The sequence below is a fragment of the Emydura macquarii genome, unplaced genomic scaffold (assembly GCF_026122565.2).
Source record: "Emydura macquarii macquarii isolate MOO-44397 ecotype Brisbane River unplaced genomic scaffold, CSIRO-AGI_Emac_v2 contig_3390, whole genome shotgun sequence".
Lineage (NCBI taxonomy): Eukaryota > Metazoa > Chordata > Testudines > Chelidae > Emydura > Emydura macquarii.
Genome location: NW_027133527.1, coordinates 2,695,896 through 2,711,229, shown reverse-complemented (window position 1 = coordinate 2,711,229; position 15,334 = coordinate 2,695,896). Strand labels below are relative to the sequence as shown.

At 51.0% G+C, this 15,334-nt stretch overlaps 1 protein-coding gene across 2 annotated transcripts; it reads right to left on the bottom strand.

The window, feature by feature from the left end:
• Positions 1-462: 462 nt before the first annotated feature.
• MIEF2 (mitochondrial elongation factor 2) lies at positions 463-14,203 on the bottom strand. 2 transcript variants are annotated; one of them, XM_067534268.1, is made up of 4 exons: positions 14,076-14,203; positions 11,070-11,223; positions 5,513-5,693; positions 463-3,088 (listed from the first exon to the last, which is right to left on the bottom strand). In XM_067534268.1, exons 2-4 carry the CDS (start codon positions 11,214-11,216, stop codon positions 2,019-2,021), a joined length of 1,398 nt encoding a protein of 465 aa, XP_067390369.1. In that variant the 5' UTR covers positions 11,217-11,223; positions 14,076-14,203; the 3' UTR covers positions 463-2,018. The 2 variants fall into 2 exon arrangements, with proteins under 2 accessions (XP_067390369.1, XP_067390370.1); XM_067534269.1 differs by lacking the exon at positions 14,076-14,203 and having other exon boundaries at positions 11,070-13,216.
• Between the last annotated feature and the right edge of the window lie 1,131 nt (positions 14,204-15,334).

Here is a 15,334-nt window from a genome sequence, read left to right as displayed (position 1 = left end):
GCCACACAGTTCAAAACATTGACAGCACGATTAGCAGTTTCACTGCACAACCCAAAGTGTGGTTTAAAGTTCCTGTTCCTGTATAGCCAGCTGAGTAATTCAATTGTCAAAGCACTATCAGCGCATTCAGCTAAATGGAATGTAAGACCTCGGACTGTTTTTAAACTTTGGTAGCACACACACCAAATCTTGTTCTTCAGGAAAACGAATGCAGCAAGAAATGCCTATGACACAATAGCTGAGCGTGAAACAGAATTAAAAGCCTCAGCCCCTCAACTTGTGAGCTGCTATTTCAAGTCAGTGAAATCTCCACTGTGAAATTTGTGTGTAGGCGGCTGAGGGAGGGTGACAGAGCTGTACTATACTCATATACATAATCTTTTAAGCAGCAGGGACTCCTCCTCTGGTAGTGAGGGCTATAAGTACCTGGATAGGCAGAACAATGCTGTTCACTACAAGAGACCCGTTCCACAAGGAGGCTTTATTTTCATCACTAACATTTGGAACATGGTTTTGTTCATACAGATCAAGTAGTCTTCAGATCAGAGGGAATCACTGTACAGAGAAGGATTCCTCCCTCCCCCACAAACACAAAATACCATCTTTGCAGAGAAAACTAAATACCAGTTAGATGCTCACAGTAAAAGGCTGCAGGTTTATTTTCCACTCAGTGTGCAAAACAGGCCTGGCTCTTAATTCGTGAGAGCAGTGAGAAAGTTCATTCCTCGTATTTGAAATAGAGCTGGTACCAATCTATCGGCAGCCACTACAGAAACAATTCATTCTTAACATGACGACCGAAACACAAAATCACTTCAGCTCTTGCTAACAGGAAACTCTGATTAAAGCAGCATTGTCCTCATCCTGCCCCGTTCTGGGGTAAGCAGAATCTTAATGAGGACCGAGAGGGGGCAGGATCTCTAGATAGCAGCAACACATGCATAAAACAGGGTTTAACCTGAAAAGCTGGGGTGGAAATTGTCCACGATTCATTTTAAAGCAGCAGGAGGCTCGGGTACAACAGTAGTAGTTACAGCCCTGGCCTGTCTAGTAGCCAGCCTACAATCTTGTCTGCGTCCAAGGCTGGAGATCACTTAGGTCCATCCACAGTGAAAGACTGTGGAAACTCCCCATCTCTCTCCCTCCATCGCCACCGCCACCGTGAATTCACACTGTGGAGCCCCTGCTGAAGTTGGCAGCAAGACATGGGTGAGGAGGGAGAGTTAAAACATAAAAAGACACACTCAGGGTACTGAACCCCCAGTATTAGCGCTCACGTACACACAACGAGGAACACCAGGTACACAGTCTGTCCTGATGGGCAGCTCTATTAGTAACACTGAAAGTGCTTCAGGAAAAAGCAAATGAGATCTGATTGGCTATGGCAAAATCCTGTGGTGCATAATCAGTTGCTCCCTCAGGCCTGTCCCTTCATACAGCCAGCATCTTGGGTTTGCAAATACCTACAAGGTTCCCACACCGCCCCCATAGAAGTGTAGAGGCTGGCACTTTCAGAGTGAATTTTGTGCTCGTGAAAGGGGCTGGATTGAGAGCCCCGGAGACTGAAGTCCAGTTTATACAAGGTACAGCACAAGCAATGGCAGTGTAAGGTTCCCCGCGCACTTACCAGTGAGCATCTAGGGCTGGAGAGTATCTCCAGAAACCAGGGGAAGTTCAGTTTGCAGGCCTGTCAACCCTTGGCCGATAGTTTGGTAGGGACCGAACTCACTTCCCCCAGACCTCGCCACTAAATAGATGGTAACTAACTTCTCGTTACTACAGACGTGGGCTGGATCGGAACTGGGGGGACCTGGAGGTGAATGGCTCCACATCCCATTTCCCGTCCCTTTACTCAGGCACCTCGTGTTGAAAAAGTGAATACTTTTTTGTTCATTAAGTGCAAGGATTTCACCTGGTCGCGACTAGGAAGTTAGAAGCTTGGCAACCTACTCCGCTGGGGAGAAGGGGACAGAGAGAAGCGCAAAAACCTACAGTCAGGAACTCCCCAGGCTAGCAATTCATTTATACGCACATTCCTGCAACAAGAGGCCTGGCTCAGCTACGGCACTGTAGAGTATATACCCCATCTCGTCTATTTCCTCTTCCCCCAACTCGCAGAACAAGTTAATTTTACTGCTGAAATAGCAGGGGAGGACGCCTTTCTCCAGGTAGCCTACCAACTCTTCGATCACTTGCTGGAACCTAGCAGCCAGGGCCTCCTCTGCCCAGTCTGATTCGGTTTCACTGAGATGGAGGAGGACGTGAGTCAGATGGCTGCCAGTCAGTCTGCTCAAGACAGGATGGTTTTTACAAACACCCTTCAGGATTTTGAGGCAGCACTGCCTGGCTCCAGAGTCTCCAGCATCCAGCTCTTTAAGCTTGGCAACCTCGGCCCTATAAAAGCATTGTCGCCACAGGTTTTCCACAAGTCCTTTCGGCGGCTGGGCAAGAAGAACCTTATCCCCAGCTTCTGTCACTGGACAGAGGGTTATGTTCAGCTGGGTCTGCTGGTGCGTGACCTCCAACTTCAGCTCCTCAGAAGCCACCCCGGGTCTGATGATACACTCCAGCAGGCTGCCTATGGCAGGCCAGTTGGTGCAAGCCACCAGTATTTTATGGAGCGCCTCACTGAGCGCGTTGGAAGAGAGGTACCGGCCCACTATGAACCTGTCCCAAGGGCTGCTCCCGCGAGGGAAGTACTCCATGTCAGTCCGCCTGATCATCCAGAACCGGGGGTTTTTTACGACCGTGTCCTCTCCTGGGATCAGGCTCCAGAGCGTGGTTTCAAATACCAAGGGCAGCATGAAGCAGATGTGGTCAGCAGCAACCACCTGGAGGTCATCACAGAGGGAACCACCCAGGGACATGGGGCCGAAGGGCAGCTCCGGGTACTTGCTTTGCAAGAAGCTCTGCAGTTCTGTGCAGATGTCCTTTGCTAGCTGCACGCCAAGGACTACTTCCGTCTCCGGGATGGTGACACGGTTTCTGTAGTAAGAGAGGAGCTTCTCCTGGAACGTGAGACAAAGCAGCGTCCTGGATTCTACTTGGGGAGTCTCCGGGGAGGTGGGATGGCCACGAGGCTCTGCGGCTGAGAAGGGAATAAGGAGATGTATTAGAGGCAATGCTTCCAGAGTGAGCACTGCACGCGCAAAAAGAAAAAAGAATAAATCGGTGCTGGAGACCCAATCTGTACAGCATAAGCAGTGGCAATGCAAGCTTCCCCCATGCAAGCTGCAGCAAACACGCCTCAGTCCTGACCTGGAAGAATCGTCAAGACTTTAGCTTGATATCCAGGGTCATCCAATCCTTGGCCTCTCAGCGCAGATTGCCAGCAAGGGAACCGGCGGATGCTTTGCAGTGACACAGCACCTTTCATCCAAGGATCACAACTAAAGCCTTACAACCCTGCTGGGGCAGGAACTACCCCCCTAGGTCAGCCTGAAAGGCCACAGTAGGAAAGATTAAGTGACTTGCCCAGAGTCAGCAATTCAGTGCCAAAGCTGGGACCGAGACACAAATCTCCTGACCCAGTCTGGTCCTCTAGACACTCAAGGTATGTCTGACCTGCCATAAAAGACGTGCAGCTGGCCTGGGGCTCAGGCTGCGGGGCTATGTAATTGCAGGGGAGACATTTGGTTCTGGGACCCCATGGGGGGGGGGGGGGGAAGACACGACGGTCCCTAAGCCTGAACCTCTACTCTGCAATTGTATAGCCCCGGGAGCCTGAGTCAGCTGACCCGGGCCAAAGGCAGCTGTGCTGCGGGTCTTTTATCACAGCGTAGATGTACCCTCAAGTGCCACGCTGAGGACGAGCCCTGATGGTGGCTTTGTTTCAGGCACACACCCACACTCCTCTATGAAGTGGACTAAAACCACCACACAAGCTCCTTGGGGCGAGAACTATCCTTTGTGCTGTTTGTACAGCGCCTTGCACCATGGGGACCTGGTCCATGAAGGGGCTCCTCAGTGCTACACCACCACAAATAACGTATGGAAGCCACTAATGATGCAGAAGTAGTGACTTCCAATCGCTGGATTCGAACAGGCACCTAGACGAGAAGAGGTCCACGTCCCATTACCCAGTGTCCTGCTTAATGCGTCAGGGTATCTTAACTTCAATACCGACTACCTGGCTTACGTTCCAAGCAGTCTAACCTGCTGTTTCTCTACCTTTTGAGGTGGGTGATCCCTCAATTCAAGTCAAGAAGTGTTGCAAACCCCTTACGTTTACTACAGAAAGTAAAACTAGGGATCTATGATCAGCCTACGTAGCTACTGGGTGAGTGTTTTGAGAGGATGACAAAATACTGGCCCTGGCAGAGGAGATGTGGGAGGAGTGAGATTTCTTCGCTTTCGACTTAACGGAAGTTTCAATACCTCACGGCCCCGCTTGGACTGCCTTCCTTCTCTCCCCCTCAGAGGTTGTGACTCACCTCTTGAGAAACACTGGTTTAGGCCACATGACCCATGACTAACTGCAAGAGGGAAGCCATGTTCGATGTTGATCCAAAGGAGTTATCTGGAAAGAGCGCTGGTTTGAAACGGGACTGTCTTGTATTGAGTCTCTGATCTGCAGGCCCCGTCTCGTGTGGACTGTACATACTCCTGGACACATGCCATGCCCATGTCAGAAAGCTCCAAGCACAGCGTTCAGCCAGTTAGCGGGCAGTGAGAACCAGTTTGTACTGTGTCACAGCATGCAGCTCTTGGGGGTCTAGTAATAAGCGAGTGCTGCACACCTGCAGTATGCCGGGTTCAACCGACCTGCTGCTGAAGAGATCCTGGCTGTAAATACCAAGCTGGCATTTTAAGACAGCATTTGTCTATAGGGCAATTAATATTGGGGTCTCCTGCAGTGTCTTCTGGCAGTCTCCCCTGGTTAGGTACATGGTGATGGGCACCATATAAATATAATCAAAGGGAGGTGAAGCTGACACATTCTTATCCTACCATGTGGTACAGATGTTCTTGATGCCACTTGAAGTGCATGTACCCGGGGGAGATGGATCCTGTCCAACTCATGATGGACTGGGAGCCTCCCACAATCCAGCCAGCTTTCCCATCTCTGGATTAAAATAAGCCCTACCAGCTACATGGCAAGGCAACTCAGGAGTGAGTGTGACCCTCTCTGCCCTGTTACAGTGATGTGGAACCAGTTGTGAACTTGCCATCAGCCACCCACTAGTCAGCCAGCTGTGTGGAACATGAAGGGCCAAATTAACTGCTGGTGTAACACCCTGATGTCAAGCAAGGAGCCCACTGAGACTAGTCTGCTTGGCTAGCCGGAAAGGATGGGTCCCACTACAGAAGACAGGATGAGTTCTCCAGCAGCCAGAGGGTGGAGGAGTTCTCGTATGGTCGTGTAGCATAGCATTACTTAGGAAACAACAAGCAATATGAAGACGAGCAGTTGCCTGACGCCAGCAACATGCAGTGAACACCTGGGGCAGCTGTTTCAACCCTGTCTAGAACTTGGACACTAGGAGTAAGGAGATGGAGCATCGATCCTGACCTGGGGCAGGAAGGGTCGCAGACGAGGACAGCAGAGACTCGCTGAGATCCGCCCGGCTTTGCCTCTTTGGAGGCTTTGACGCTGCCTTGATCAAGGTCAGATCTTGCCAGCTCTCCTCGATGGACTTCTGCTCTGCTTTACTGTCGTCCTCGTCAGGCAAGCTGGTGGCTCGGTCTATCAGCTGTGGGAGCAAATGGAAGAATGAAGATTCACAGCTGAGTCACTGCTCTTACCAGCTGTTATTCTACAGCTGACTAACCCCATCTCTGCTGCCAAAGCATCCATTCGTCCCGAAGTGGGCGGTTCTAGAATGGTTTTATTTAGTTCTCACGCAAGTTTTTACTGCTCATGAAAGACGCTCAGCTGTCAGCACTACCACACAAAGAGTATGGCCAGCAAGCAGCATTTACAGGCATCCTAACACTGCTCCACGCCAGATGCAGAGAAAGCAGATGTAGACATGCAGAGGGTAAAATGAGGACTTGAACCATAGATTAATTGGTACCGTTCTACAGATGGATGGGCTGGTTTCAGAGCTGCATCCACAGATCAGCTTTTTCCCCCCACTTGTGAATGTTACACGGGATTTGCCGCGTCTTAATCAAATGATAAGAAATCAGAATTTACATCCCCAGACAAACAGACTGTAGACCAGTGGTTTTCTAACTGTTTAGGCCACATACCCCTTTCCAAATAAGGCAGACTACCATGTACCCCCATCTGAGTTAGGGTCATAATATATCTAGGAAAATGGGGGAGGGGGGAAGGGGAGGAATAAAAGGTCTGTCAGGGATAACACGATGCGTTGTCCGCCATTATTTTCTCACATAGGATTTTTCTCACATTACCCCCTAACGAGAGCTCACATACCCCAGTTTGAAAATCACTGCTGTAAACAGTCTCAGAGCACTTCTGTCAGGGTGAACATGTAGATCAAGCACGGACATCCCTCCCCCTCTGAATCCTCGCTCATTACTCTCAATCAGGGTGGATTAAAAAAATGGATTTCCTTATTTAAATCAGGAATTTTTTTTTTAGTTTAAATTAAAAAAAATAAAGCTATTAAAATCAAATTTGAAATTGGCAACCAATGTTAAGGCCTAAACTTCTTATAATCATTTAAATTAAATACCATACATTATATTAAGCAGTACTGTTTGCTGCCAACTTTTAAAGAAACTCAATCACTGCCTGGAAGTCTCTGGCAAAGCACCTAGAGCCAGAGTTTGTTGAAGTGCTAAACCACTTTTGACAGCAGTGGCCTCTTCTACAGACTCAGAAAATATTCTCTTTATTTCAGTTTATTCAACTAGTTCAGTTCAATGATTCGTTCATTCAAAGATAGGAAACCAACTGGAGCTGAAAACCCAGGAAAGCTTGTTTTCCTCTTCCAATCTCCGAATGAAAACTAGGTGTGAGAAGACCTAAAATCTTGAAGGATGCAGCGGCCAGAAATAATCATTTTGATTTGCTAAGTACAGACAGCACTTCTTTTCTTTAATACATTAATCTTAAATGCAAAATATGCATCCAGCACATTTAAGGTATCATAGGCCTGACCTACATTACAAACTTGGGTCAACAGAAGCTGCCTTACGTCGACCTAACATATGTGTCTACACTAACCGGTCCCTTCCACCAACCTAACTCGTCTGTAACGTTGACTTAATTACTCCAGCTCCACAAGGGGTGCAGTGCTTTAATCGATGTTGGTGGGTCGACAGAGAGGCAGTGGAGACATGGCACTGTGTAAGTCGACTGAACTGGCCTTCAGGAGGTGTCCCACAATGCTCCACTGTGGCCACTCTGGAGATGGTTTTCAACTCCGCTGCACAGCAGCCAGGTACACAGGAAACAGTCCCTCCCCTGTTCAAGCCCTGGGGAACTTTGAGTTCCCATTTCCTGTTTGATCAGCCTGGAGAGCTTGCCAGGTCAGCTGATCACAGCAACTCAATGTTGACATCCATAAAAACATCACGCAGGGCATGGGGGAGAAGGGCTACCCCATGGACATGCAGCAGCACCACAGGAAAAATCAAAGAACTTGGGCAGGCGTACCACAAGGCAAGGGAGGGGAACAGTCGTTCTGGTTCTGCAACCACAGACGTGCCGCTTCTACAATGAGCTGCATGTGACTCTTGGTGGCAACCCCACCACTGCCCCCAAACGTAGCGTGGATACGCCCAGGAGTGTGAGTCTCCGGCCTCCCTCAGACAATAACAAGGATGTTCTGGACGAGGAGGAGAATGGGAGACAGGCGGGCGGGGGGATCCATTTTCCCTGAGAGCCAGGAGCTATTTTTAACCCTGGAGCAATCCAGCCGGTCACAGCAGGACAGCATGGTGGCCAACCGTGATGCCAGGCAAGGCACCTCTGGTGCGCATGCAATTCCAATCAAACGGTAGGGGTTACAGGCTCTTATGTTTTGTGTGTAATATGAAGAAAAAGTGAGGAGCAGTGGCTATCTGCTTCCCCAGTGGCTGCTCCAGCTATGCAGAAGGTGCCCCTGGAAAAGACTGTTTATGTGCACAGGAATGGCCCGGGAATCCTCCATGGAGATCTCCAGGAAGCTTTCCTGAAGGTACTCTACAATCCTCTGTAGGTGGTTTCTGGGGAGGGCTGCTTTATTTCTTCCTCCATAGCAGGACACTTTCCCCTGCCACTCTAGTATTCGCTCTGCTGGCATCATTGCAGTACACAGCATGAGGTGCAGTATCCCTTCCACTCAACACCAGGGGGAGGATACTAACAACAAAAGCTGGCCATTCAAAGACCTTTGATGGGCAAGACTTCTGTGCTTTCACAGACAAGCTGCATTTGTTTCTCCCCTCCCAATTTTATCACACCGATTGCCCTGATTACATTATTTTTCTGCTCTTTCAGTTTCTTTGTTTGTGCAAGAAAACTCAATGTTTCATGAATGAAATATTTATTTATTACAATTATGGAGATTGGGGGGGGAAGCTGATGCAACAGAGGGGAAGGTCTGGGAAGGCACAACAGATAAGCAGCGCACATTACTGTGGCTCATGACTGAAACGGGCTTTCAAAGCCTCCTGGAAACGCAGAGCTCCTTGCTGGGCTCTTCTTATTGGTCTAGTATCTGGCTACTCAAAATTAGCTGCCAATCTATTCACCTGCCCCGCCCCTGCAGAAACTTTTCTCTTTTTGCCTCACAGATATTACTGAGCACAAAACATGCAGCAATAACAGTACGGATATTTGTTTTCACTGAGGTCTAACCTAGTAAGCAAACTGCACCAACGACCCTTTAAACATCCAAAAACACATTCCATCACCATTCTGCACTTGCTTAGCCTATTGTTGAACTGCTTCTCATTGCTGTCCAGGTGGGCAATGTATGGCTTCATGAGCCACGGAAGCAAGGCTAGGTTGGGTCTCCCAGGATCACTATTGGCATTTCAACATCATCAACGATTATTTTGCGACCTGGAAAGAAAGTCCCTGATTGCAGCTTTCTCAACAGATCTATGCTCCTAAAGATGCGTCATGCACCTTTTCATCCCACGTTGACGTCGGTGAAACGCCCCCTGTGATCCACCAGTGTAACACCACCGAAGAGTATCCCTTTCGGTGTATGTACTCTTTGGCAAGGTGGTCTGATGCCAAGATAAGGAACGTGTGCCATAGCTCGCCCCACCGCAGTTACAGAACCCCATCATGGAAAAACCATCCCCTACGCCTAGAGTCACTACCCTTCTTGGTAGAAGCCGATTAATGACCCTAAATACTTGGATCACAACAGCTCCCACGATGGATTTACCAAACTGATTCCCCACTGACAGGTAGCAGCCTGGTGTTGCAAGCTTCCACAGAGCCATCACCATTCACTTCTCCACTGTCAAGCAGGTCTCATTTTAGTGTTGCTGCACTTCAGGGCTGGGGAAAGCTCTGCACAAACTTCCGGAAAGTGGCCTTCCGCATTGGAAAGTTCTGCAGCGACTGCTCGTCATCCCATAGCTGCATAACGATGCGATCCTACCAGTCAGCACTTGTTTCCCGGGACCAGAAACGACGCTCAACCATGTTCAGCTGCTGCGCAACTGCCAGCAGCAACCGGGAATTGTTTCGTTCTACCGCTTGCAGCAGGGCTGCTTGAATGGCATTGCAATGTTCCTGTCTCAACTCTGGAAATACCTTGCGCCTTATCCTGCAGTGTTTGTAATGCTCATAACAAGAGTGCACAGCTGAGCGGGTTCCGTGCTTCTCGGGCTTGGTGTACTGGCAGCTAAGCCAGGCTTTCAAAAAAAGGTGTGAAAAATATTGGGTTGTTTGCCGTGATATCGGGAGGGTGGAATCTGCATCATGGGAGGCCGAAGCGATGTTCCCATTCCACCCTGCAACAACCTTTTGATCCCATGAGGTTTTTCAAGCCCTTCCCAAAACCCCCCTGTGGCTAGTTGCACTGTGAGATAGCCATCCACAGTGCATTGCTCTGTGCATCAATGCAAGCACTGCTAGTGAAGACACGCACTTCACCAACAGACAAAATGCACGTGGTATGGACATGCCCAGCTGAGTTAATTACTGCAGTGCCTGGATGTCGACTTAAATGAAGTCAACTTAACTTTGTAGTGTAGACATGCCATAGTGAATAAAAAACGTAAATGCTGGTTTTGTGCATTTGCATTGAATTTGAATTTCAATGCAAATGGGATTTGACACAAAATCACAAGTAAAAAATTAATCTACTAAAGAAGAAAAATTAATCTACTAAAGAAGGAATGAATCCTTCACCATTTTCTATCATAACAAAAAAAATGCAAAATTAAAGAATCTGAATAAATGCAAGTTAAGCTAAATAACTGCTTAAATAAATGTGTATAGATATAATGTAGGCTCCTGGTTAGCAAAAAAAACCCCACCAATTATAAGGGGAACTGTAAAGTTGCAAATCAACATAAGAACATATGGTTGGTCCTAAACTTTTCTTTAGGAAAATAACTAGAAAGCACAAATGCAAAACATGATTAAAATCTCTACCTGCAATCAATTCAGCCTGCTCTAAATGAGAAAATCCTGCACCCCTGTTTTTTGTTGAGGAAGCTAAAAGGTGACTTTCCTTTTAACAGGAAGCCAAACCGCAGTCACAGGCAAAGTCCAGGAACATTTAATTGTCCTGGGCTGGGAAGACTGGTGGAGAGAAGATGTTTGCTCCCCCCTACCTCCTGCAGTAATGCTCCTCCCTCAAGAAATACACCCTACAGGTTTTGTGATCTTTGACCACACGGGTATCACATGCAAGCAAGGTGACTGGCTCAGATCACAGACTCTGCTTAGAGGAGGCCAAGGACTGTACGGAAAAAGACATGCATGGAAGGTTTGCTCTCTTGGTGTGGCTAGGGTGGTTTGGGGAAGGATGCGTTGCAAGGCCTTGTTCCTTTGCAAGCTGGGATTATAGCTCTTTTGTTAACCAGGGGCAGCGCCTTAAATTCCTGACGTCCCAATGCATACATCACAGCCCATCGAGTGTGAACAGGACTGTTGGTCACTAATCCTGTTCCAGAGGGAACCCAGAGAGCCCAGCCCGCCTTACCCGTTTCACCGCCAGAGTCGCGATGGCCAGCACGGCAGCACCTCCCACCCCAAGCACCAGCCTGGCGTTGGCCAGCAGGAAGTCAACAGCACCGCCTAGCCCATTGTCGTCCCGCCTCTTCCCTCTTTTATGAACCAGCTCGGCCATGGTCGACCTGCAGAGGAGACAGAAATATGCGAGGTGATGCGCCTGTGCTGGGGTCCGAGGTGACTCTGTGGAACCATCTGAAGATGCTGAAGAGCAGGGAAATTTTCTTCACAAAGAGGATCTACACGTTTGTGAAACAGCCTCCGCAGGGAAGGGATGGAAGGCCCATTAGCTGGGACATTTAAACCTAGGCTAGACAAAGCAGGGGAATGGACCCAGCAGATCTCTTTGGCCTTCGATAGCTTCTTCATACTCACCTTCCTGGCTCTGCATAACTGCACCTCCATCTCCGCTCTCAGTTCATCTTGCCCCCCTCTCCTGGTCAACACTCTCTTACCGCTTGCAGCTCCACACCCCTCCCCGCAAACCTGGAACTGCCTCCACCCCGCTGGGACAGCCCTGCTAACCAACACTTGGTGATCAGAGGAGACGCTCGCCATTTCACAGGTGTCTGTTCGAATGAGAACACGGAGACCTCTACAGGTCCCTGAACCCCACCCTGGAAACACGACAGGAAAGGGAGAGAGATAATTAAACAAAGATGGCTGCTAACGGACGTCCTGCCTGTTCCTCTTACACTGAGAATGAGAGGGATTCGGTGCCACAGGATTTTCAGAGACTCTTGTGATGTAAAGTTAACCGAGACAGAGATGGGGCTCAAATTGAGTTCCTACAAGAGACCTGTGCTCTAAAACAGTAGCTAGAGCAGAGGGGCTGGGCATCAGGAATCCAAGGCTCTGTGATTCTCTGCAACACCACGGTCAAGTCACATGACCTCTGTGACTCTGTTTCCCCATCTGCAAGCTGGGAAAACAAATACCCCAGAGGCATGTAGTCAAGTGCTTTTAGGGCTCCAGAAGAGAAGAGCTAGACAAATACAGAGTGTCATTATAAGGCAGGGGCTGGAGTCAAGACCGGATTCCTTTAAAGATATATTGCGGGGATTGTCTTAGATTGCACAAGCAGATCAAAGTCCATTCAAGATAAGGGCAGTGTGAGATGCCTTTCACCTGGGGATTTTGCTTCCTTCAGCCAGTGAACAAAACTCCTCAAGCAGCACTGACAATCAAGTGGCTGCCTTGTTCCACTTCCTCTTACTCTAACATTGCCATCCTCTCCTTCCCAAACTGCAGGGGCATTATTTCCACCTCACAGCCTGCAAAGGAGACCACCCCCCCCATACGTGCCACTTTCCAGGCCAGGCACTCCTTCTTTCCTACTGACGCTTTGTAGCAGACACGGGCCCCAGCCGAATTCTGAGATCCTGCCACACTGGGACAGCACAAATCTGTACGTGACCTCCACAGCTTAGACCTTTGAAACCCACACAACATCTGCATCCATTCGTCACTCGCAGCAGGCAGAGTAATTATCCCAATATGACTCAGTTTCACGGGCTCACTATGGGAACCGAAGAGCTGCCATCAACAGCTTATCAGAGGCCAGAAGCAGGGTCTGAAGAGCTCCCCAAAATGGTTCCTGTCTCAGGGTACACGCACTACAGGGCCGCGAACCTACGGCCAAAGCAGGCGCGCTGGAGCCAAGCCATTTAGTGCATGAGCAGGCGTTCGCAGAACGCCAAGCGGGGCTGGGCTGCGAGTCCGGCTGTCTCTGTTCAAGCTCTCGGGTTCCTCCAATGAGTAACGGAACGGGTTTAAAGGAGGCCCACCAGGGCAAAGTCTAGCTCAAGGAACCCACAAGTCTGTGAACATGTAGCAGGCTCACAGAAGTAAACAGGTTACCGGGATAGCTCGGAGTCTACGAACACGTGTCATGCATGGGAACAGGCTGCCTGTCCCTGAACACAGGGGAGTTTGTTTTCTACAGACAGAGGCACGTGACAGCATTCCCGGAGTAGGCCCAGATCGCCGCCCCCCCCTTTAGGTTTGGAAATGCTCCATCCCAAGCAACGCCTGGCTGCTCTGCTGGAGCGTTAATAGGCAATTAACTGGCACTCTCCACACAAAACAATTTAATATGACAACCCAGAACCACCCCAAGAGGCAAGTACCCTCCCCCCGTTTGCCTAACCGAGTGGCTCAAATGTACACAACCATTAGAGTAGCTACAGAACCCATCATGCCCCCCTCCCCCCCACTCTAACCACTAGCCGGCACTGCCCTGGGGTAACAGCACAACCCCCAGCCAGACTGCAAAGTGCAGGAGGCTTGGAGACCAGAGCAAGAGGCTTCTCTTGGGGGAAGGGAGAGGGGGAAAGCCCCATGTGCCGGCTTGCAGACCCATAGCAACTTTAGCATCCTCCGGGCTGGACTCTGCTGGGCCGCCAGCCCTCAGGCCAGAGAAGGGCCGCTGACCCTTTCAACGCAGCAGCGTGGGGAAAGGGGTCACTCCACATCCCGCAGCCCCGCCGGAGGCAGACACCCCCGAATCGATGGGGTTTCACCCTCTCCCCGCCTAGGGGGAGTGAGAGAAGCCAACCTGCCCCGGCCGGGGAGCGGGGGGCTCGGCTGCAGAGCCAGGCGGGCAGCCCTCACAAGCGGGGATCGGCCCGGCCTGAGACCCGAGGAGGATCATCAGAAGCGCCCGTCCCAGCCTTCTCCGGCCGGCGGGAAGCGGCCGCCCCCCACCCGTGCGCACCCGGTCCGCTCGTGACATCGGCCCGACCTACGCAGCTCCGGATCAGGGGCTCTCCGCCCGCCCCACGGGCCCTCGCTGTCACCCCACGGCTAGCGCTCAAGATCACGGTCCCTCCCGGGGTCTAGATCACGGCCCCCCCGCCGTGCCCTCCCTCCCGGGGTCTAGATCACGGGGCCCCCACTCTAGATCCGCAGACGCCGCTTGCAGCGTCGCCCCGGGCGAAGGGGGAGGCCCCGGCACGCACCCACTCGCCCCGCTCACCTTGCGCAGCCAGCCCCGCTCGGTCAGGGCATGTTGCGGCGGGCGAGGCGGATCGTGGCTGGCCCCGGAGCCCAGGCGCTGGAACAAGCCTCGGCCAGCCCCGCACCCACCCTCACCCCCTGTCCGTCCCTCCCCGCGGTTATGGCCGCCCGCGGCGCCTCCTCTCCGGTGGCGGCCGCCTCCAGCGAACGTCGGCAACCGTCAGACTCCGGCGGGCGGCCAATGGGAGCGCCCGCCCGCTGTCTCAGTGTTCCGCAATGGAACGCCCTGTTGCCAATCTCCCCCCCGCCCTCTGCCCCGGACTCGTCACACGTGGGCGGAGCCCGGCGGCGCTTCGCCTTAAAGGTACAGCGCAGGCTGGCAGGGCCCAGGCTGAACGCTGAGAACGCGCCCGGGGAGAGACCCTCCCTGCCTCTCTAAAGCTGCCCCGTATGTGGGTCTTCGCAGGGCCGCCCCTCTGTCCTGAGCGTGGGAGATATGTTCAGGGCACACCGCCAGCTGCACAGTTGTCAGGGCTCAGGGTCCTCCCGGAAGTCCTGGGTTCGAGGTCTCAGAGGTGACAACTTGCCCCAATCCTGGACCAGGAGGAGCCCCCTGTGCTGGGCGCTGTACAAACAGAAAACAAAAGAGAGCCCCTGCCCCAAAGAGCTTACCATTGACTATTAGAGAAGAGGCCGTAAGATGGATAAGGAGGGGCAGGGCAGCATGATGAGACAATTAGCATCATCTTATTATTCATTTGTATTTGTTAATTAATATTAATAACCTGTCTCCTGCACACAAAGACTGCCAGGGTGTTGTGCAGACAATTAAATACACTGAAGTTAGTGAGCACAGCTACGCCAGGTGAGACCTTAGAGGTTGAAGCTCTACTTGCTCTGTGTGGATGTTAAAAAGTGGAATAGACTGGCCTGGGATTCCAGGGATCGAGGTTCTAGTCCCAACTGGGCGATGTTAGGAAAGCCCCTTCCCTCTCTTTGCCTCAGTTTCTCCATCTGTGAAATGGGCATAAGGATATCTTGTCTGTAAAGTGCTTTGAGATCTGCTAGCCCTGGCTGGGATGGTTTAGCCGGGGTTGGTCCTGCTTTGAGCAGGGGGTTGGAGTTGGTGACCTCCTGAGGTCCCTTCCAACCCTCATCTTCTGTGATTCCATTATTTTCCTATCAGTAGTCCCAGTATCTTCACAAACACGTCCCCTCTCTTTCACGGATCGCTGCCAACTCCCCACATCACACAGCAAAACAGTAAGGTCGCATCCT